Source organism: Diadema antillarum, unplaced genomic scaffold, assembly GCF_040938485.1.
Source record: "Diadema antillarum isolate AM-2024a unplaced genomic scaffold, OU_Dant_1.0 seq00000278_RagTag, whole genome shotgun sequence".
NCBI classification, from domain to species: domain Eukaryota; kingdom Metazoa; phylum Echinodermata; class Echinoidea; order Diadematoida; family Diadematidae; genus Diadema; species Diadema antillarum.
The window spans coordinates 67,814-92,743 of NW_027271309.1; the positions used below are offsets into that span (position 1 = coordinate 67,814).

Below are 24,930 nucleotides of genomic sequence, written 5' to 3' on the forward strand. Positions count from 1 at the left end.
TGAATTTGCAGTCTTGGAGTACTGCATTGAACAGAGGAATGTGCATGTGCACGTCCCATTCAAGGCAGGATCAGAATTAATATTATTGTGTGTTTTAAAATTCATGAAGAGCACCCGACTCACAAAATTTGTAAAAATAAAAAATATATGGCATATACAGTATTTCATTGTATAGGCCATGCCAGTGTCAAGAGACAAAAGAGTGTTGTAAATTCTTGTGCATGCTTCTGAATTGATATGGTGCCACTTCTGTACACTGACTTTTGTACTGACATCACGTATGACCCACTTGTGCTCATTCAAATCTTCTTGTGAATGCTTCATAAATGTGTCATTCATAACATTCATTGCTACGACATCTGTCGCTTGTTTCATTTTACACTAGAGCTTTGACATCACATCCAGGCAGTGTGCATGTCCTTTACTGATGAAGTGGTAGTGGACTATGGGTATATTTTCTTTAGTTCTTAGCCATGATATAATCACATCTGTCCCCAAGATGAGAACTAGACAGATAGATATAGTGAAGTTTGAAAATTTCACTCTAAGAAGAATTGAAGTTAACCAGTAGATATGTGTCAAATATCTTGTTTCAGTTAAGTTCCTTTATTCCACAAGTAGATTATAATATGTCGTAAAAAAATAGGAAAAGTGCAAAAGACAGATATGTGTCAAAATAGTGATATGAGTGTAAATATTTGTCATCCACGATGCTGTTCAGTTCAAAAGGGAGCCAATGGATTGAAAACTGATATAACAAGATGCAGAGTAAGAAGGATGAAGCAAAGAGTTTATCTAAGCCCGGAAATCCAGCAATGTGCCCTTCTTTATTTTCTTACCACTCAGTCACAAAAATATTGATTTACTTCCATTCTTCATCTCACGATAGATGACGACATCTTTGGTCCCGAGATAACAGCCGGCACGTCCTCGCCCGTCAAGCCTTCCCCTACCACGCCCGACTCGGGATCATCCATCTCAGTGAACCCCCTGCCCCCGTCCAGCACCGAGCAGGGATCGGGCGTGGCCAGCTGCAACGACGACGACGAGGACTGTATGACTGCCTCGGGGGCCGACCCAGCCAGCCCCAGACCGACAAAGGAGTTCACTTTCACCACAGTCAAGACCAAGGGTGGAACCACAGGCGACGAAAATTCCATCAGTGTTGGAGTAACGCCAAGGCAAGAGACGACCAAGAACAACAATGGTTTTGACTTTCTTGGCGAGGCTGGACTGGTCGTCGGCTCGGTTGCGGGCGCAGCCATCATCTTTGTCCTAATCATCCTCGCCATTTACAAGTTCAAGAATCAGAACGAGGGCTCTTACCAGATCAATGAGAGCCGCAACTACGACTACGAAGCGACACGCACCGCGCTATTACCACAAACTGCCACGAACGGTACGCTACCCACGAAACCAAAACCTTCATTACCCCCAGAGTATGCAACAAAAGAATGGTATGTCTAGCAGTAGGTGTATGTAGATGGTAATGATATAGATAGATCTCCTATGGTTTAATTGTTTTATTACATTTAGCTGCAGTCTTCTTTTTGTATATTTGATGAGAGAGAGAAAAAAAAAGGACTGAAACACCATAGTTATGATGAGGTATTGAAATCCAAACTACATGTACTCAGCCAGTGTGTGTGTGCGTGTGTGTGTGTGTAAGGGACATCGGCCTCCTAATTTTTATATACTGATATGTAACTTGTGTACCAGGTTATGGCAACGACGCTGTTCCTTGCACGAACAACCAGTATGTGTATAAAATTAATTTTACCAATCTTGCCAGTGTATTTGTGTATTGCAAACATTTCCTATGGTGAGCCTACAGGTAATGAATAAGTTCCCCCAATTGTAATTTCCCTTCAGCTGTGATTTCAATTATGTAATTGGTGAGTGATTTGATGCCTGCAGAAGAATGATGAATGCACCAACGACGTACCTGTATATTCCCTCTGTGAATAGGTTGTGCTTAAGAAGTATGTTATTTCTTATGCTAGTGATTACGAGTTCTAGTTTGATACGATCATGAGTTCCTTTGACCTGATATTGGGCGAGATGGTCCAGAAGACCTTTTGTCTTTAATACCTCGTGTGTGGTACATATTCCAGATTGTTTACGTCCAAGGGACTTCGATAAGGAGGGCTTTCAACCCCAACCCATCAGGGGATAAACCCAGAACACTAGACAACTTTTTTGTTTAAAGTTGATGTGCTGTGATGAGAAGATTCTTCACGCCTGTAGTAGTACAAATAACGTGCTGTGCGAAATCCATTCAAATCACATGACTGTTTTTGTATTGTGTCTGAATGAAACAGAAGGGTGTAGAAATACATGGACGCTTTGACTAGGGGAAGCAGCATGCATATCGTAAGCTACATGCTTGCCTTGCAATGACAATGTTCACAGCTCAAGTACTGTATGCCTGCGCGTGTATTTAATATGTCAAACATGTGAGCATTGTCACTGGTCTGTTAATTACCGTGTGCATCTCATTCTGCACACCAAGCAAAAGACTTACATAGTAGCTGTTGCAAGTTTGACAGAATATCATCAGGTCTGTGTAAAATCTTTGCATGGGCTAATCGTGTCTGATGAGTGTTAGAAGTGTACTCTACTAATCCTGTCTAAGGGGAAAACTTTGAAACTACAGCTATGAGTATTTCTATTCTTTTTCTCTTTTTTTGCAGCATTGTTGCTAGTCCTGGGTCTTGACCAAGAATTCGTATCAGTTTTCTTTGAATTTGTGTTCATCTGAGAAAGAAAAGTAAGAGTCCATGGAATAGACATCACTCTAACAGTTGTAGTTTCATGTAATTCGTGTATTTGAACAAATAGCACAATGATAAGTCGTGTACTCAACAGTTCTTGAAGGTATCAGTGTTTGGCCAATTAATGAAGAATAATAGTGTTTGGTTGTTTGTGTTTGGTTGCAAAGAGTTCTTAAGATGCATGCTGTACACAAAAAAAAGTGTGTGCCCATTTTTTCTGTTTTTAATGTGAATGTGTGTATGTGTATGTGTGTGTGTGCATATGATAGTGTCTTCTTCTGCAGTAAGCAGGTATGTCATTTGTAACATTTGTCTTTAAACAAGCAGTTCATCAGATGATGACATAATGATGTGGACATTGATGACAAATAAAACTGAACACGGATTGGCCCACTGGAATGGGAAATGATGAAAACAGTACAGTAGGCACCCTACACATATTCAGGGGCTCGACTCTAGCAGTGGTCTTACGGCCCGTTAAAAATTGATGTCCGGCCAACAGATATCCAAAAAGGTTTATCTTTTGGTGGCTTGATCAACTTCAGATTTGAAATGGATTGTTTTGGTTCCTTTTTATTTCTGGTCAATTCATTTTCTTCTCCTTTTTATTACAGGCCACCAAAATTTGAAATTTAAAGATATTAATGGCCTGAATGGGCCACCAGAGGGGGAAAAAAAGTTGGTGTCAACCCCTGCATATATGTGTGAGTAATGTACAACCATTTGTATCTACTATCATTTGTGAGACTATTTCTGGAATATTAATAAGTCTCAAGTGTTTGTCAATCCCTACGTACTGTCTCAAGAGAAAGACGCTGTGCGTTTGGGGACGTACAGTAGGTCCAAGGAGACTTGGTCATGTGACCAGAGTCCTGTTGCACTTCAAAAGCTCCGTGTGGGCGTGACCGACTAGTACATCCACTGTCTACTTGTTCTGTTCAGGGTTTCCCGCAATTAAATTAGAAAATTATTACGGCAGATTGTGTACATAGAATAGCTATATATGTCTTGTTGATGGCTTTCTCTGGTGCTACAAGATGTTTGACTTCAATTCTCCTTCACGCTCTTTTGCTCCTATGTAATGTGAGCTTAAGTGATTAATGTGAGCTTAAGTATCACCTCCCATTCAACAACAACAACAAAAGTCACTTATGAAGCACCATTTGTAGATAGTAGGTTAAAATCATGTGCATCTCTGAGTGTATTGTCCCAATTTTCAATTCCAATTTTCTGTTAGGTCATTACTATCCTCTGATCTGACATCGACTGGTGAAAATGGTGTATTTGCATTTACCTTAAGCCATTGGATGTTTTTCCTTCTGCCACTTGTGGAAAGAATCCAGATAGTTTGCAAGATGTACCAGAATTTATTCTAAATTATCAAATTTGATAAGTGGACAATGATATAACCATTTAGTTAATCAATTGACAGGAAGAAAGGCACAAACATCAAGGCACACTCTTTTCTTTTTCTTTTTTAAGACAATGCTATAATAACTTCAGAATGCATGTGAAATAGAGCTCCATTGTCTAGTATATCTGACTTCCAAAAACCAAATTATTCAGAAAGTTAAATTCTGGATGTGTTTTGTTTTTTATTGGTTTCCTAGGCTACAATATTACTAGTGGGCACAGCTAGGCATGAACTGACATTTTTTCCAGATGTAACAACTTTTGTAGACTGTGCATTTTCTACTTTTCAGCCATTTATGACAAGTTCCCTGACTTTACCTTTTGTGCTTTGCTGTTATCCAATATTCATGTCTACTTTGTAAATGCATAGTATATGCATGATAAAAAAAAGAAGAAAAAAGAAACGAGTATCTTTCACAGCTTATGAATTTGTTAAAGTGTATGATAGAATATGCAGTATTTTGTTCATTACTTTCAGTCGTCTGTTTGTGTCCAATTCTCTCAGCATGCTTATCAAAAGTAACTAATTAGTTCAAGGCTCAGACAATCTAAATTGCCGGGTGCAATTTAAAAAAAATGAAATTGAATTTGCTGTTGTTCCAGCTGTTTATTACAAGACGCGATTATTCAAGATTATGTTGTTCTATTTTGTAAAGAAAAAAAATACTTATTGTGTAAATTGGACCTCTAAAGCATTCCGTTATAAATATCAGTTATATGACATGTTCCGTAGAGATAGAAGACTTAGCTTGAGTATTAGAAGCAGCAGGATTTATATTGGATCTGCTATGAAAAATAAACCGACTTATGTAATGTACATACAGATATGTATTTAGTATTGTGAAATATATTAGCCGAAGAATATATCACCGGACAGGGAGACAGAGGTATCTATATTTGACAGAAAGTGTAAAGTATTGTTTTGTGGGATTGACTGTGACTTATTTTGTGTTCCAACTTTCATACTTTAACTTTTTTCTTTTGTTATAAATTAAACTCTGTTTCATGAATGCAAAAAGACTAAGACAGTTTAGGGCCTCCTTTTCTTAAAGGTACTGATCAAAGTATGTTTCTTCTATAAAGGTGTCTTTCCTCCATGGGACTGAACAGAGAAGATTTATATTATCACAAAAGCATTCATTTTTGTTTGAATTGAAAGACTTGTGAAAGTAGGACTAGGACATATAGACGCATGTATGTCATGATAAAAGAATGGCAATTTCTCCTCATTTGTAATTACAGTGTGCATGTCCCATCTTATGTGTAGGCATGAATCCAAATCAGATGGCAACAGATAGTCATCATATTTATCAAGAAAAAGGTTGGTTAATGTTCTTATACAACTGTAATATATTTCAGGTTCTATTAACTGCATATAACAAAAAATATGACATTCGTATTGTCTGTCCACCATGGGACATAAAAACTTCATGAAGGATGGCACTTTCAAATTACTTTGGAGAAGATTCTATCAGGTTGCAATGAAGCATAATGATAAACGAAAACGAAGGGAAACTGACGAGAAATTAATATAATTTATTAGTGAAAAATTGAGCAAAAAATGGGATTCTATCATTAAATATGATGATACCAAAAAGTTCCGTCAAATTCAAACATTAAATCTTTTGACTGCAGTTCCTATGATATGCAGATTCTTCCTGATCTTTCTGAATGTAGATACAAACAGAAGCTTTTAGTGCAATCCCTTTTAAAACTTCTTGCAAAGATACAAAATTACATACTATTAGAATAAATCTTTCCCCCGGCCACATTACCTGTGGCTATAGCGAGTAGATCCAAAAGAGGGGTGTCAGAATTTAAAGCTTTCCAACTTTACACTTTGCCTTTGGTAAGTCTACTTGACTTAGAATGTTTCTGTAATGTAGAAGATGTCACCACATAGAATGAAGCACCAATTTTGCGGCATGTTTCGATGGAATACTGGCAAAACGTCACAAATGCTTTTCACGTGTGAACCATATACACTGCTGTACTGTTCAGTTCGTGTACTTTGAGTGTGTGTTAAAGACATCCTTTTTGTAGTATCTCGTGGAAGTACAGCTGTAGGAACGAAAAGTACCGAATGTCTGCAGTTTTTGACACGAAAAATGTTATGTTGTCTTTCATGTACCAAATATGATATTTGTGTTTCAAAATTTGATTAATCACTGGAAGACGTGGAAAGCAAAAACTGTGATAAAATATTTGTGTGTACATGAATACAAGTTTGCTTCCACAGACTATGTTAAGTGATTTCTTATTGCAATTTGAAAAGAGGTTAAATTTGGATAGCATATTTCCGTCGAAGGTGAAATAGTTTTACCGAAGTTTGTATCATGTATTGTTTGAAGAGTTTTATTTACTTTTTTTTTTTCGTTTGTAGAATCTTATTTTGATATCATCTTTATTCGGCCTCCCAACATTTTCATTATGCAAGTGTAGCAATAAATGTGAATTTGAAAGGAAATGCAAAATCATGTGTCAGACTCTTGCCATTTTTTTTTTCCTGAGTACATTATTCATTGCATGGAGAAACAAGTTACAACCTTCTATTTCCATTCAGCACTTTCCTACACTACATTAACTTAGTCTATCAGTGATCAAAGTTGATGCTTTTTATGCACATATTACTTATTGTATGCATAAGTATATATATTATACATACATATATAATATATATATATATATATATATATGCATATTATATTTCATTGTTTTCATTTGAGTAATTCACACACACACATACACACACGCATACACACACACACACACACGCACGCACACACGCACACACGCACACACACACACACACACACACACAAATCTTAAGATGGTTTTTCCCGTGATCTCCAAGCTCAGACAGACGATACGGGACATTCTGTAAATTGTGTAGTTTTGACTCTACTTTGACTTTGTCAGTTTCTCCAATTGAAAATATAAGACATAGGCCCGTACAATGTAGGAGAAATGTGGCAATATCAAATCACTAGTTACCATTACTTTGAATTACACACTCTTTTCAATAAAGAATTATTCCCTGATGTATGTATAGGTAAGGTCTGCTACATGAAAGCAAGATTGAGCTCCATAACTTGTAAATAGAGTGAGTCTGCTTGTCACTGGAGAGCCGCAGTTATTCACGAGTCTCTCTAATTAATAGACCGTTTACTGACATATTTAAATTTATGGACATTTCTTGTGTTCTGACGTAGTAAGGAGCCATTCCATTAATCTATACTAGTATACTAGTTTTTGAGATATATATACGTCAAAAACACTTTTCAGTACTTGGAATCCAGTTTGCATACATTCACAAACACTACCTTGGGCAGACATCGGGGAAGCTTTTAGGTTGTTGAGAAGAGACATTGTCTGGAAGGCAAGCATAAAATTTGAATCTGTTAGTAAACCGGTCTATTACGACATAGTTACATAGATATTACATCTAGACAATAATAGCATTGAACCCCGGGATTGAACCACCGTATAGGAATTTCTACCACGCACCATATACCAATTTGTTTTGGTCATATCAGTACATCAGTTTACCATTTTTTTACGATATAAATTCAGTCACAATATTCGTGTGATTAAAAAGTCTGAATAAAATCATACTTGTAATACGTTACTGCAGAGAAGTAGAAATCGACAAACTCGTACTCTCTATTTTAAACTGCCTTCAAATAAACTTTCATTTAAACCAAGGAGGTTCAAGAGATGAGTGATTATTAAAACAGCTGTCAGTTTTCTATGGATGGACGAAAGAATTCCACAGATGTAGTTGTGCCTTTAATGACCGAAGTTCGATGTCGCCGTCTTTCTGAGCAATCTGAAGATTCATTTTAAACGCGAACATAATATCGGCTACATTTTGCTAGTTTATATATTAAATGAAATGAAATGAAATTTCATTTAATGATAAAGCACATGAAATAAAATTAATCCCGTCCAGAAATATGTGCAAAAGTATAGATATTAGCTGCATGTTGTGAAATTATTTGAAACTGTGTAATACCTTCACTGGAAAGCCGATTTGATAATTTTTTCCGATCACTTCCGACAAATGAAACTGATATGGGATAATCCATAAATATAGTTCTTTATTCATCTATGTGTCAGATTAGTGTAAAGAATGCAAAGCCAATTGATTAAACCGCCAATTAAACTTTCCATTAAATTGTGACGCAATGTCAATGTCTACTCAACTGGTGTTATCAAATGATGTAATGTTTTCCGTCTCCCTTCACTTTTCATATCAAATGCACCACCACATTGATTGATGACAAACGACAGAATATAAGTGACGTGAAACAAACAAACAAAAAACAAACGTCATGACACGTCGCGAAAGAACATGACACGACACGACACGACATGACACGACACACTCCACGGCGTTGAATTGGCCCGCTGTTTGGTTTGATCTGATCAAGAAAGTTAGATAGAGTTACAACGCATCAGCCACACATTCAACAGCATTGGTGATTTGGCTCAGTCGGTAGCGCTTCTGCTTGCCAAATGATGACCCGGGTTCGATTCCCGGGTCTAAAATTTACTGAGCAATGTTGAGTGTAATACAGTTCCATGTGGTTAGAGGCAAAACACTCAGCATTGCTCAGTCCTTCGAATAGGACATAAAATGGACGTCCCATGCAAGTGAAAGATTATTTATATAATTTATTGATTTATCGCAAAGAGCAGGCTGCATAACCAGGTGAAGTGGTCCGCCTCACATCCGAATGGATCCCATGGAAGACCAGATAGTGCAGCTGAATATGGGTTATCCAGACATCTTCTCAGATGGAAAATGAAACAAACAAACACAATTGAAGATTCTTATACATGTACCTGAAATTTGATATTTGAAATTTTTATTAACAATTTTGCAAAATATTCCACTTTCATAAACTTTGTACACAATGAAGACATACACGCAGATCAAGAGGTGACAGATACCACGATCTAGTTCCTGAATATCAATTCTTCCTACTTGAATGATTGAGAAATTTGCAAACATCCCACCCCAAATGTGCACTAGATCGTTAAATTTCAGTGTTAGAATGAAAAATTCCCTATAGCGTGGCAGTTGGATTTTATACCTCGTCCCACACGCCCTCTCCTAGTTCGGTCGCTGCACTCCCTCGCTTGCATGCCCCCTGCCCCCCCCCCCCCCCTTTCCCGGGGAAAAGAAATTCTCGTTTATACTAAGAATGTACATGTAATACATCTTAGGGTGTTATCTTCCCGCGCGAGGGTGTAATTATTTCACCTTCGGTGTTTCCGTCCCCCACTCGTTACATGAAATCGCAGCCACTGCCCCCCCCCCCCCCCCCCCAAAAAAAAAAAGCGGTTATTACTCTGGCATATCCATGATCTGAAACACAACATTTCATACTGAAAAAAAAAATTACACACATTAAAGTGGGACACAGATTTTTATCACACATCAGCAACCCTCATATATACGATTCGCCATCATGGCCCTGATATCAACAAAAAAGCGCTGTGTATATCTCAAAGATTGTAAAAGTCAGTGCCCATGCATAGCTATACAATGTATATTCTCTCAATCTCTGCAATAAAGGTTCGGCACACATGTATCATTCTCCCTATTCAAAATAAGAGTTCCGTGTGTACCCTTTGGTCATCCCAACATTCATTTACAAATTACTGCACACGAGTACATTTCACAAAATTGCGTTTCTAATGATGACAAGGTGTGCTTATTTAGTGCTGGTCTTAGCAGGGTTGATGTTATATACAATCATTCTTACTATGGGAATAGGATTTTGGCGTTCGCGAGGAATTTGTAAGACCTGTGCTTGCTACTTTAGATAGTTCAAGTGGCGGAAACGTGTGGAAAATGAAGTCTTGCCCACACAGTCTATCAATACAGTAAATTCGTTGATGCTTGGTAGGAATACACTACGAAGAAACAAACGAAGTATTCACAGATATGTTGTCAAAGTAGGCCTATACAATTGAAATAGTTTTCGATTTTTTTTCTTTCATAACAAAATCAATGTCTTTATCAAATTCAAATAAGCCTAATTACCAATCAGTTAATGCAATGTTTGTCTGTGCATATTCTGTTGCACGGCATAGGAAACTATGACTACGAAATGCGGTCTCTGATAATGTACGGATATGTCAATTATCAATTACTGGATCATTTAAATTGTACCGTCCTACGTGTGAAACTGAGAGTTGATTCAACTATAAAACCCGATCTTTGTACCGACGGATTGTAAACATCCGGGCCTGTTTACCACATCACTGTTTATCTGAGTTCAAATTTACATCACACTTCATGACATCTGTAACAAAACGTGTTTAGCGGGCAGAAGCCACGGCAGTTGCATATTCAATCTCTCCTGAAGAATCTTTCAGCGTATACGAGTAAATCTGAGATTGATATGGATGAAGCATTCTTTCATAGCTTTTCTATTTCGACTATGAATGTAACAATGTTAATCATTAATCGGCGTTTGTAAGTCTATAGTAATCAGACGAAATCCCTGAACGAAATCTAAAAAAAAAAAAAAAAAAAGTGTAAAATCAACAGCACTTAAAATCGAGGCATACAAGGATGGTTTATTTCTCCCACCTATAGATATAAACCACGTCGGTCCCCATCAGGTTTTTTTTTGTTTGTTTTTATAAAAAAAAAACAGATAATGTGTAAAATGACATCAAGTGGAAGCTCATGAAACGACTTGAGGAGTTTAGCTATCAGTATTTTGCATAAATCGTGACTATTTCATGTTTTGACCGTAATTATATGTCGGTACATATGAATCGTGATTTATCATGAGCCTGTTCTAATATTTTTCCGTGGATTATATCAAGTGCCGTCTTGCTGGAGCCTGTTAAAGTTATGAAAACTTAATTTTCATGAATGACTGGACAATCTTTTTGTAATTTTTTACTCGCACTCGTGGTGATTATACTTATGATCTTATAGGATACTCAGTACGAGTTGGCTATAACGTTTGAATCAGCTACTCTTGGATTTTACGTAAGCAGTGCTTCCAAGACTTCGTCGATTTAGCAAGATGTAGACCATCGCTGTTCCAAAAACGACCGAAGGTATGCATAGTGGCAGTGGCTCGCCTATCATTCGCAGGGTGTAGAAGGCGCCGATCATGATGCCCAAGAGAGGAACGGCGGCGGCAACCCGGGCTCCAGGGCGCCCAAAAGCCAGAAGGGTGCCCAGAGTAAGTTCCGCTACTCCCACGAGAGATATATACATCGCTGGAGTCTTAATGCCCAAAGCATCTCTGAGCGGTAGAACGGTGATGAACTGTTGAAACTGCTTGCTCATCTCCGGGTGGCCATGCCCCTGCTGGCTAGGGTCAAGGGGAAGCAGCTTGACCAGTCCAGCGAGCATAAAGAGGACGCCAAAAATGAGCGCGACGTAGTGACTTGCTGCCATGGCTGGTTGGTCCGACCACAGTTCCGTATGAAAAAGTCAGTTCCAAAGATCTGTAATTTGAAGTGAGTGTATCAGTGGAATTAAAACAGACTGATGGCATGCAAAACAATGGTAATCGAAATATGGTAATTTGTGCACTTTTGAAACATAATACGGTTATTAAATGTGCAAGTTCCCTCGCGAATCTAAGGACGTCCCTTAATTGGAGCGTGATTGTAGCGTTATCCTAGAGCTGCAGTCTGCCAACATGCCTGTACAGAACAAATAGAGACAAGAGAGTCACATCGATAAGATCACCTCGTCGGTGTAACAGGCCCTTAGATTTGGCACTCTTTGGAAAGCACGTAAAGCACAGAGTCATGTAAATAATTCTCCATTGCGCTTATATAGTTTGCAGGTACTCACGTTCAAAATAAAGATCAAAGAAATTATGTAAAATACAGAAGTTGCATGTACGGCGGGTTTTTGTTTTTGTTTTTGTTTTTGTTTTCTTTTTTCGTGATTCATCTTGTTAGAACATGAATGCAATTCAGTTCTGACATTTGCAAGGGGTTGGGTTTACACTCAATATCGTGTTCAGAGGTCCTCCTAAAGACAAATAGGGTGTCATCACTTAAAAACAACAACCTCAACAACACATGTTTTTGTTTTCACGATGGAGGAGGGGCAAAACTTGAAAAATAATATGCGAGCGGGTGGAGGGTGTTGGAGGGGGTATCCCCCCCCCACACACACACACAACACAACACACGCACACACACACACACATACACGAGAGATTATGCAGTTTCACACCTGAAATTCAGCAATCTGGTGAAATTTTGTTTTTTGTTTTCCTGTCAAGAAAATTAAGAAAAATAATTTTTCACAGCAATGTGAATGACTAAATTACGGTATCTGCGCTCTTTTTGCACGTGTTTGTCCACTGTACATGTTTATATAAGTGTATGGGAGTTTACGAGTATATAGGGTTGGTTGGTTGGAAGGGGTATCCCCCTCCAACGCGACTGAGCTTTTTGCACTTTTAGAATGGAAATAGAACGATCTGCATGATGCACACTTTTTGTGGGAGACAAGGTATTTGGAAAATTGTCAATCCCAAAAGTGAATACCGAGTCTATATGGAGGGGGACTGAGCAAGGGTTGGGTCGGAGGGGGTGGAAAGCTTTTGCGTTTTTAAAATTGAAATTTAACGATCTGGCACACGCTTTTGGTGGAATACGTATCAGAAAAAGGAAGTAAGTATGTCATCTAAGGAGGGATACCAAGCGGGGGAAGGATGTTGGAGGAAGTATCCCTCTCCCACATAAGGGAGGTTTTGCAGTTTTAAGTTTGCAATGCAACGATGGTGCACATATTTGGTGGAATATTTGGAAAATTGTAGATCCCAAAGCGTATATAGCCAAAATCAAACCACATGGAGGGAGGCTATGTAGCAGGGGGTGGTGTGTAAGGGGGTATCCCCCAACACCTCCCATACGAGGGCGCTTTTACATTTGAAAAAAAAAAAAACTGAAATGAAACTATCTCGCATACACAATCATGAAGAATATTTGGGAAATTGTCAATCAAAGAAGCGTACTAATTCACTTATATGGACATAGGAACAGAACGGGGGAAGGGTCAATTGACAGAGCATATGCCCTCCCACATGAGAGACTTTTTGAATATGATGGAATTGAGGTAACGGATCTGGTGCACATTTTTAATAAAATATTCGGAAAATTTCAAAAATTTCAAAAATTTCAAAAGTGTACTTAGGGCCTACGTGTATGGAAGGGGACCTAATTGGGCCCCCGCGAGTGAGATTTTGCATTTTTGGAACACTACAATACCTTGTTAAAGATGACTTTTGTAAACAGAGCAAGATCAATGTTCAAAATGGCAGAATATTTGTAAAATCAAACATTTTCACAAAGCTAAGGAATATCAGTTTTCTACTCAAGTTTTATTGGTCTCCAGAGGCCTACATGCTTGTTATTGATTAAGCAATATAACTGGCTCCCTATACGCTAATCTTCCATTGAATTAAATTAAATACTCTGAAATCACTATTTCATTTCTTCTTCCATTTTGCAACAGCAGCAGCAACAACAAACATCTTCCTATCACCAAAGCCAATTATTGCTATTTTCACGTTTGACTAATCTCCGATTAAATGCGAAGGAAACCATTAATCCATTTGATTTTATTTTTTTAAATGCCATGATAAAGTTGATTAAAACGCATGTTTAGACAGAGGCGACATTACCACCTCCCTTAGTGCCATTATGTGTGAGTTTCATCAACATAAACGTTTGGTGAAAACACGCTATAGACTTCATCTTTCAAATTCAAAAGCTCCTCCTATTCTTATGAACACCGAATTTTGCTGAAATGTCCACAATTTCTTTGATTTCACTCGAACAATCGAAAGTCAACTGAAACAGAGTTCATTTGACTTTGAACACCTACGATTTTAGACGATCATTATACCAAATTATAAATGTAGTAAGTCTAAAGTCATTGTTCTTGATACACTCTCATACAAAATGTATACACATGCATGCAATAGTGGTATATACAATAAAATCATACCTGCTTGTTCGACGCATAAATGGATACAATATATAGGTACATGTAACTGCGTTGTGCGAAGCTATGACGTAGACATCAATTCCCGCAAAATTGAGAGTGGATCTTGCTCACTTTAAAATCTACTGCGTTTTTTCCAACTAAGACAAGTTTTCATGCGCTGGAATGATAAATTATCTTGAAAGAAGGTACGTGATCATGGGTTGCAAACTAGTAATGTTTACCTAACCAAAGACACCTTTCTGCATGGCGGAGAGCTTGAGCTCTAACTTTAGCTTCAAAATAGTTGTGGTTCGAACCTGTTCACCATTACTAATATACTCTCGGTCAAACCTACAGTCTGATATATTTAGTTCAGGACTTTTCAATAAAGAGAAAATCGCAAACAAAAGACCCAAACCATCCCCAGGTAACAACTGACCCTGAATACCGACAGGCATTGTGATCTGCGTATTGTCAAAAGACCTCTCTTTTATAAAATAACTACCAAATCCTGAAATGGCCTCTTCATACTATTTTCCCCATTTGTATGATGAAGTGCGGGGGGACTTGTGTGTTTCACTCTTTCGTTTGTGCATCCATATGCGTCAATGCGTAATACAGGTTTTGCCGTAGTGTATACTAGACTATCTGGGAGATCAACAGTAACTTACCTGTCGGAAAAGAATTTCTCGTCAACGCAGTTCGGCAGAGATACATGTAAATGAATTGTTGGAGACTTGGTAATACAGTGTATTGTGGAGAAGTCTCGTCACTAAAGTAAGATATGTATAATACAGGCCTACAAGCCATGCATCTCGTTTGGCAAAACACATTGTGTCCTTTTAAGCTTGAGGATGGACCTTGGGCATTGGAAGGAGCATTCATGCAGATTTAAAGGCAAGTCCACCTTCATAATATTATACATGTGGATTGAGTAAACGCAGCAATATTAGTAGAGCACATCAGTGAAAGTTTTGGAAAAATTGTAAAATCCGTTCAAAAGTTATGATTTTTTTTTTTAATTATCTGCGCAGTCACTTCTGGATGAGAAGACTACTATAGTGTACGATGTCACATGCGAAGAACAGTATAAGGGAAATATAAAGAGAATTTCACAAAATGTTATTTTTTGAAAAAAGTGCACATTTCGTCGACTTGTCACTGACATACGTTAAGGGTAATATTATTCCCCCCTGCCTTCTGAAAAAGGCAAGTCAGGTGTTATTTTATTCTGCCAAAAAAGTGAAGAAATGTTGATTGTTCTGTTTATTTTCTTTATATCGTTGTACACATATGACATCATACACTGTAGTAGTCTTCTCATCCAGCAGTGACTGAGCAGAAACTTAAAAATTCATAACTTTTGAACGCATTGCCCGATTTTTCTCAAACTCTCATTGATGTGTTCTACTAATACTGTTGCATTAACTCAAACCACATGATTGTGAAGGTGGACTTGTCCTTAAAACACTAATAGTCCATGAAATAACTGGAACACACAAGCACGGAAGGCACACTAATACAATCCAGGAGCAATCCACACGTATTTAATAATCAAGAGTAAGTTGGTATTCGTTTTTGTCGAAAAGCAGTGTCTTCAGACTTTTTATTTATTTTCTAACACACAAACATGAATATATCAAGCATTATATCTGAATATATACCACTAATTAATGTATGTGTTCCCTTCCCGTTTTCTATCCACCATTAAGAGCAAGAACTAATCAAGACATAATATTTGGAAAACTTTCTTATTTTGTAAGGATTTACCAACTATTTGTCATCTAATGCAAAGAAAGTAATGTACTCTTGTTATCAGTGCTTCCTTATTTGAATGTATGAAACAGGGGCGAAAATCGTAGTCGCGCAGTGAGCTTTTCGCATTCCTGCAAACTAGTGTAGCAATCGTAATCTCACCAAGAAAATATCATGTCATTACATTTTATATCACACTAAGGATACATGTACAGTAGGGGAGAGCGGGGTGAGTTGGGACGCGGGTCAAGTGGGACACGTTCTCTGAATTAAAAACTATTCAACCAATCAGCGATTGGCTTATATCTACAATAAGCCCCCAACAACCATACATCACACTAAGAAAGCCATGCAGTTCGGCAAATTCTAAGTATGTATAAAATGCTATTGAAAATTTTCCCCAAAATATGATATTTTTTTGAAATCAGGTTAATTAACCTGTTGTCTTTGTATTCATGATTTCAAGGGCACAATTGAAGCTGGTGGTGAGCCTTATTGATATGCAACTAATATAACTTGTTTTTGACAAATGCCTGCATGGTTACTGAGCAGTCGTACATATTTATGTATATGCCACGTGAGGGACAATTGGGACAACGTGTCCCATTTGTCCCTCATAATAGCATTACATGTAAAAAAAAAGTTGAGATTTTCAAACATGTCGTTCAACTTGTTTTGTTAAAACAGAGATAATTTGAAAGCATGTTTGACTGTTTTCATTACCAATGTTTCATTACGCCTTCCAACTTTGACATTTCCGACATTTCTATAGGATGTCACACTTTACCAACACCGTCCCATTTCTCCCTTGCCGTTGTCCCAATTTACCCACGGGTGGGTCAACTTCTCCCCCAAAATAAGGTTTTTTCTTTTCATTAACTGCAGAAAATTGAGAACAGTGCCACCCCCAGTTTATAGCTCTTTATGTAACCTACCATATGAACCTTCATGCAAGCCCAAAAGGAAATGTAATCATCTCTTCTATAAAAAGATATAAGAAGAAAATTGGCGAACTTGAAATAATGTCCCACTTCTCCCCGCTCTCCCCTATATAGAAAATAGGATGACCTGATTTTGTACAAAGCACCACCGCACCACATACATTCGATACAAAGGAACTGCCCGGTGATATGAAAACTGTACAAAATATATTATATCTGCGTCAGAATCGAGTGAAGTTTAAACTCATCGACCATTGTATAGAGTATGACAGTGAATATATGTGAAATGCCACGTAGGCCTACATGCAAGTCATCAAATAACAATATGTTTGAATGCAAAAAGTTTCACTACTTTTAACATCAAAATTTGTTGTTGTTTTTTTTTTCTTCGACAAATCAGTGGATAATGACATGTCGGTTCTGACAGCATCTCGACAGAGCCAAAGAGACGGGAGAGAATCAGTGTCGACACCACGCAACTGATACTATCAAGACCGTTTCCATAACTACATCTAAAGTCCACGTAGCGGGACAATAAAGAATATTGTAAGTGGTCGGGCAAGTATTGGTTCACTCTTCCAAACTGATGTTCTGTCTCAATTGTGGAGATATGAAGAAGAGGATAATTCTGAAGTCTACTTTGATAATAACATTCTTTGATGACAGCTCTTGGAGCGAGTTGCGGCAAACTTGACGACGCTGTCATGACCTTATAGGTATAAACAATAGACCTGTTGTTGACAGTACTGGAGGTGTTTTGAATTGAATGTAACCTGTCTATGATCACCAGGATCATGTCTGAAATCATCAGATTGCCATGCACACCATTTAAATGACGATTTGCTGTATAGTCTGAAATCCCACACAAGCATCTTTCACGTTTCAACACTATGTATACTCATCGACAAACATACTGTATCGTAAAATAGAATATATTATACTTCATACATTCAAGTCATCCAAAGCAGCATCTTCGTATTGTCTTGCCTTAATAATTGGCTGGCAATCATAATACAGGTATACAGGAGTAGTATAGGCTACGTGACACGTCGTCCAATGCACCACTGTAAAAATAGATATTTTCGCGTGAGTAATTTTTTGCACTCGGCTGGGTAAGATGAGTATCGCGTGTTTATAATTCTGCGGAATCAAGACACCAACTACATAGATACTGGAACATAGTTGCAAGCAAAAGTATTCGCGTGCTTTTATTTTCGCGCTAGTTTTCTGGTTGCGCGAAATGAGCGAAAATTTCAACACCGCGAATATTTCCACTTTTACAGCACCTTCGTAGATCTCGCCTGGCAATCACATACACATCATCCAATGCACCATCTTCGTTAGATCTCACCTAACAGTAATCACGGGGTAAAAGATACATGTATTTAAAAGAAAAAATAACACGAGAAAGACAGCTTTTCGGTCAATTCCCGACATACCCAAAACAAATCCTTAGTGTATACACACACACACATAATGGAGCAATACATTACAGTGTTTACAGTGTAGGCACCTACAAGCAGTATACGCCGAGTACAAACTACTACAGTAGTACATTGTACATGTATTATCATCACTCAGAACGACGTGCATTTTGTTACGTGTGGGGAATACCCTTTATATCTTGCTTGGTGACCCATATACCATCGTGCTCATAAGCATTCGTCGCGTCCTGTTAAGACGCATCTGAAATTGGATGTTTAAAACATGCCTGAAATCCTGCACTAAAATATCAATGTTCCAAGACGCAGTGATACCCTTTCTAAACGGTGTCACCTTTCCACAAACCGTCATTCGATCTGTTGATGGAACGTTGTGTCCATTAGTGTAAAAATTCTCTCTTTATGTTCTTGCACTGCACTATACTTTTTATGACGTAAGCTCAGTCCACCTTTGTCTTCGAGCTACTGTAGTTTGTGCTCAGTCCGCGTCGGTTAACGAGGATGAAGAGGAGGAATATGGCGAGAATGAGAGGCGGAGACGCCATGGCCATTGGGTCCCCGACTTTCACGTGTGTAGCAACAGCCCCGATCATGATGACGAGAAGGTAGAAAGCTCCGAACACCCGCCAAAACGTCCGCCCAAAAGCCAGCATGCTGCCCAAGATGGTCTCTGCCAGGCCGACGGCGGAGCGGTAGAGCGTCGTTGTGATCGTGACACCGAATATGTGGGTGATGGGCAGGACGGACACATACTTCCTAAACATGGCTTTCATTTCTGCCTGTGTAAAGCCTGGACCTAGGTCCACGGGCATTAACTTCAGGAATCCAGTGAAGATGAAGATGAATCCAAGGAGAACTGCTACGTAGTGTACGAGTCCCATTTCGACAGGATGATCCCGTATCAAGATTAACAGCAAGAATCCTTCAGTAGAAGTAGTAGGTACTAGGCGAATGTTCACTAATGAGACAGTGACGCCACAACATTAATGTGTTCATTCCGAAATGATAGGCACTCTTGCTATACCAATACGGCGAGTATGGTTTTTTGAAATTTGATTAGAAACAGACAGATCGATTATTAGCACTCCTGCTCACCACACTTAATGGGAAGATGCAGGCTTCAATTTCGAAGGGCAGCGGCAGACACCATAGCCTGATGTATTCACGTTTGCTGTTCGTTGATGTGGGACGTGCAATGCTCCATATCATAATTATACGCTGTCTACACACATAGGCACGGGAACGTCGTGTCTCTCGCGCTCGCTACGAGACGAGTTGAAAGGTCGCAATCGAGGTATAACGAAATACGGAACAAAGAGCGATCGCACAAAGGACCCATCGCGATAATTTAGCATCTGGCCAGAGCTGAAAAGCTGTCTGTGGTAACGGCCTGTAGGCCTATTACAGACGCTATTAAAAGTGCTATATTCCAAGCTTTAAGCTTCAGCTACACTCTGATAAGGTGACGTTGTAAGTTAAATTTTGTAAACTTGCTTGCGTGATGAATCTTTCAAACGGTTATCTATCAATACTTGTTTGAAAATCATAACTGCTGTGCTGAGCCTTTAAAACTCACGTAGAATTGAGGGATGGAGTATATAGGATATACATGTAGTTATCTTTTCGGTATTTTTACAATTCTAATGTAAATTGTTTTGATATATCAATACACCTGAATATCTTGGTTATCAAAACAAATACACAAAATATAAAATATCAGGTCAAAGAATGCAAAATTGAAAACTGAAAAAAGATGATCTCTTATAAAACTCCGACCTCAAGTCTATATTGTGTGACCCGAATGAATCATCAGATGAATGAAATACAGTATTCCTTTTCGAAGATGATGGAGAGCAATGAACATACTAGAATATACAAGGCAACTGTTCATAAAAACAAAAAAGAAAATGTATATCTCCTTTCCATTAATGTGTCATTAAATTCCTTTTTCTGTGAAAGGCCGCCTCTGCAACCTTCCTTCTCTTCTTACCCCCCCCCCCCTTTTTTTAAATAATCATTTCCTACTCCCTTGAACTGGTCTAATCTTTTGATTAAGTGATCGGAAGTGCAAAAGGACGCAGAATCACAATCACACACACACACACACACACACACACACACACACACACACATGCCCTGTGTAAGTAACCAACAAGAGAATAGGCGAACGATGAAAATGCATTTCATAATCGCGTTTATAGATACCTCTATACCGGAAGTGCGCTTTAACCGGGCTCTGTATAATACATTACTTCTCCCATTACATGTACATACCATGTGCGTGTGTGTGTGTATTTGCTTGCGTTGTGTTATGCATTATTATAAGGGATGTACTTGAAACAAGCAGCTTTTTTAATCGTTATTTTTATACATTAAACGTACATGTCACAGAATAGTATAGTTGCTTATACGTATATATACATAATCAATGCTGCGTATAGAAACCCTATTTAAGATACTATCGCCAACCCGCAAGTGACTGAGAAAGTATTACTAATCTTTCATAAGACATTGTTGCTCTTTTAAACGCGGGTCAGTCGGGAACCTACGACTGCAAGTAGAATCTCTAACTTCATGAAAGATTTTACGAAAAGCTATACATTTCACTTTGACATGACAATGTCTTTCTCCTAATTTGACGAGATAGATATTCAGATCTTTTTTCTTACACCTGTATGCCTACTCGTGTATAATAGATCTGAACACGAGGGCACACTATTAACCCGTCTTTTGTTAAGGATTGAACATAATATTCACGGAAAATTCAAATGTCTCTCTTCCCCAGTTTATGATCATCTCCTTACTGGAAGGTTTACACGCATGCAAAATTTTGAATGCATTATACTTGGTCTAAAATCTAAGAGGGAACTTACCCCAAGTAGGCTACGTGTAATAATATGGCTCACTGACGAAAGCAGAATACCAATTAGCAGAACACATCCAAGTGAAGTTTGGTAAAACTCGGGAAATCCATTCAGAAGTCATATATTGTTAAACCATGTGACTTCATCGTCGGATAAGAAGGCTACACAAATATATGAGTTTCCAGTAGAGGAACAATAAAAGAAAATATGAAAACAAAAATGCCACACGTTTTCATTTTTCTAGGTTCATGAAAGACTCAATCTCCGCACATGCACCCTAGATATAATTATAACAAGTTGAGACAATGCATAGGTCTACTTTTCAGACGAAATACAATTTAGTGGAATTCTTTCAATTTTCTTTACCCATCTTTCCCTCTGATATCACGGTCTGTTGTGGCCTTCTTACATCCAGCGATGATGGTATATATACACGGATTCAAGCAAAACGTTAAACATTATCATCTTTTTAATAACGGATTTCCCGATTTTCCTCAAACTGTATTGGAGTGTCCTAATATTTCTACATTCACTGAAACCATGATTTATAATGTTTAGGGTGAGTAACCTGGTTTTCTTGCTATATTATGTGGGTGAAACGTTCACTTTTTCCAAAAATGACCGTATATATACCTCTTTTGGAAACTGATGAAATACAAACGGCTCACGCTCATGAGATGTCCCCACAATTCCCGCGCGCACAGTCGAGTCTTGCACGACGTTTTCCCCGCTTCTTCCCAGGACATCGATTGATCGTTCACATTGTATATCGTATATTTCAATATGTTAGTATTCGGCACACTGTCGTCTGTAGACGAAGGAGGGATCTACACAGAACCAGACGGTATGATTTGGGGCTATTTATAGATAATATATGCGACGATCTATCGCACAAAACCATCATTACTCAAGGGAATATGCAAAAGAAAATGACAAGAAATGCAATTATATATACTGTACCTGTTGAAGATGGCTTTCCCGGTGCCCGAGCTGACGTATAGTATCTATGGACATGTACGAAATATGTGTGAGATATCCCTGGACTCGGGAATTTAAGGTCGTTGTTATCTGTATTGATGCGTGCGCTTATCTTCAAACGGCATGCAGGCTTACACATAGGTGCCGGCAGCATTATATAGGCCTACTCACTAATCTCTATAGAACCTGTAGGGATCAGTGAGGGCGAAACTGTATGGCAGAGCTTTTATTACTCACTGCTCAATGACACACGTGAGTGCGTTGTTCGATTTTTTTTTCCTTAGGGGTCCTACGTGCATAATATCATAATGAATACAGATACCTGTAACAGCTCTGCAGCCCCCTGGGAGCCGGGGGTGCTGGGGGTGCTGCAACACCCCTGACTTTTTGAGCAGGGGGGCATAGCACCCCTGTGAAAAAGTTGTGAAAAAGTTGGGGGTGCTTCTGCACCCCCAACTTTTATCTTTTTACAGGGAAAATTGCTTGTTTTTTTGAAAGAAAATTGTCTACATATCCCACCCAAAGTGTGCATCAGATTACTGAGTTTCGCTTCTGAAAATGCGAAATCTCCATAGCGTATGGGAGGGGTATCCCCCTCCCACACAGAACAAGCTTATAAGTGCAGACAGCACTAGTAAAGCATTCCCATTGTCCCTGGATATTTTACTTTTCCTACTGTTCTATTGATTTCTTTAAAAATATGCTACCGGAAGGGCTCACTAGATTGCTGAATTTCAATTCTCAAAATGCAGAAGTTACCTCATTTAGGGGGAGGGAACCCCCTTCAGGAGATCAGAGCGTCGATGGAGGGGGCAGCATATCATTTTGGCCCCCCCCCCCCCGTAATTTCCAAGATGTTGATTTTTTTTTTATTCAACACTTTCCCTCTTTCACACAAAGTGTGCACCAGTCAATTCTGAAATGCGAAATCTCCCTCGTATTGGAGGGAAATACCCCCTCTCATGATATTTTCCTTTCTAGAGTAATGCAAAAGCTTCCTCATATGCAGGGGTGCGGGGCAGTTGCCATGATATTACCCCCCCCCCCCCCTCCCCCGATGATTTTTAGGATGTCGGAGATTTTCTTGCTTTTTTTATGGAAAGGCTGTTCAAATATTTTACTTACACTGTTCAAGGCATATTGTTGCAGTTCAATTCTGAAAATATGATGGGTTTATACCCCTTCCACATCCGCCCCCTTTGGTCCTTTCCCATGATATTGACATATCTCCGAATGATTCTTTCATCTAAAAATCTGTCATTTCAGTTCGAAAAATGCAAAAGTTCCCTCTTGTGGGAATAATATCCTCCTTTAATTCAGGCCCTAACCATTTCCACTGCTTATGCTTAGTTCCCCTCCATAGACGTACGTGTAGTATATATAGTAGTACACTTCGTGGATTGATAATTTCCCAAATTCCACCAAAATGTGTTTGCGAGATAATGACAATTGGATTCTAAAAATGCCACAGTTTTTACCTCTGCCATTTTTACCCCTGCCATTTTTACCTCTGCCATTTTTACCTCTGCCATTTTTACCCCTGCCATTTTTACCCCTGCCATATTTACCTCTGCCATTTTTACCTCTGCCATTTTTACCTGTGCCATTTTTACCTCTGTAATTTTTACCCCTGCCATTTTTACCCCTGCCACTTTTACCTCTGCCATTTTTACATCGAACCTCCCCATCCCCCCCCAAAAAAAAAAAAAATCCCCACGATGCAGAACATTTTCTTGCTTTTTTTTTAAATAGAACCTGTCCAGATATTTCACAAAAAGTGCACAAGATCGTTTAATTTCAATTCTGAGAATGGAAAATGCCCCTAGTGTGGGAGGGATACACCCTCCCCCATTAGTAGACTTTTGAGATCGACACTTTCTGAATATTTCATTAAAGAGTGCGCACCAGATCTGTCACTTCAACTAAACAAATCCAAAAGTTCCATAATGTGGGAAGGGGATACTCTTTCAGTTTACCTTTACTCCCCCACTACATTTAGTAGGCTTATGCTTCTTTGTTTGACAGTTGGTTTTTTTTTTCAAATACTCCCATCATAAGTGACTATAATTGTGTAGAAACAATATATTTTCATTCCTGTATTAGCTGTATTAGACTCCACCCCTTGCATTGATTATGGCTACATTACATTACATTTAAATCAAAAGTGTGCGCCAGAAATTCCACATTTTTTAATCAAAACCATAAAGATGCAAAAGCTCTCTCATGCAGGAGGGGGATACATCCTCCCACATCCTTCCCCCGCTTGGTCTCCCTCCATAGATCACTTACTACACTTGTCTGATACAGATACCAAGATATTCCACCTAGATGTTGTATCAGATCGTTGTACATTGTATTTCAATTCTAAAAATGCAAAAGCTCTGTCGTGTGGGAGGGGGCTACCCCTCAAAACCCCGCCTCCTCAACTTCCGTGCATTTATCACACAGTGATGATGCACATGCAGAACAAGAGCTGATTATATCCCGACTTAATGGTCATTAACATTTTTGTGAATATTTGTTTTTCATACTTGTTTAAAAATTTCACCAAAAGAGTGCACCAGATCACTGAATTTCAGGTATGAAAATTCAAAATCTCTCCAGTGTGGGAGAGGGGATACCCCCTCACAGTGATGACGCACGCACGGAACAAAAGTTGATTGTAACCCGATTTAATGGTAAGTTACATTTCTGTGAATATTTCTTTTTAATACTTTTTAAGAAATTTCACTAAAAGTGTGCACCAGATCACTAAATTTCAGGTATGAAAAT

The 24,930-nt window shown here is 38.6% G+C and overlaps 3 protein-coding genes across 3 annotated transcripts in view; 1 reads left to right on the forward strand and 2 right to left on the reverse strand.

Annotated features, from left to right (window-relative positions):
- LOC139729971 (neurexin-1-like) overlaps positions 1-3,023 on the forward strand; it is a 54,875-nt gene extending 51,852 nt beyond the window's left edge. The window contains exon 12 of the mRNA XM_071640886.1: positions 890-3,023. Coding sequence (XP_071496987.1) covers positions 890-1,467 — 578 coding nt within the window. The 3' untranslated portion in view covers positions 1,468-3,023. The remainder of the gene's footprint in view (positions 1-889) is intronic.
- An 8,161-nt stretch (positions 3,024-11,184) lies between these two features.
- On the reverse strand, positions 11,185-11,622 carry LOC139729969 (transmembrane protein 35B-like). Its single transcript, XM_071640885.1, has one exon. It carries the CDS (start codon positions 11,620-11,622, stop codon positions 11,185-11,187), a length of 438 nt encoding a protein of 145 aa, XP_071496986.1.
- A 6,518-nt stretch (positions 11,623-18,140) lies between these two features.
- Positions 18,141-19,491, reverse strand: LOC139729965 (transmembrane protein 35B-like). Its single transcript, XM_071640881.1, has one exon. The coding sequence runs from the start codon at positions 19,195-19,197 to the stop codon at positions 18,757-18,759; it is 441 nt and encodes a 146-aa protein (XP_071496982.1). The 5' UTR covers positions 19,198-19,491; the 3' UTR covers positions 18,141-18,756.
- Positions 19,492-24,930: the final 5,439 nt, after the last annotated feature.

Bases quoted from the DNA above. Each gene is read 5' to 3' on its own strand.
- LOC139729969 (XM_071640885.1), bottom strand. From the start codon at position 11,622: ATGGCAGCAAGTCACTACGTCGCGCTCATTTTTGGCGTCCTCTTTATG.
- LOC139729965 (XM_071640881.1), bottom strand. From the start codon at position 19,197: ATGGGACTCGTACACTACGTAGCAGTTCTCCTTGGATTCATCTTCATC.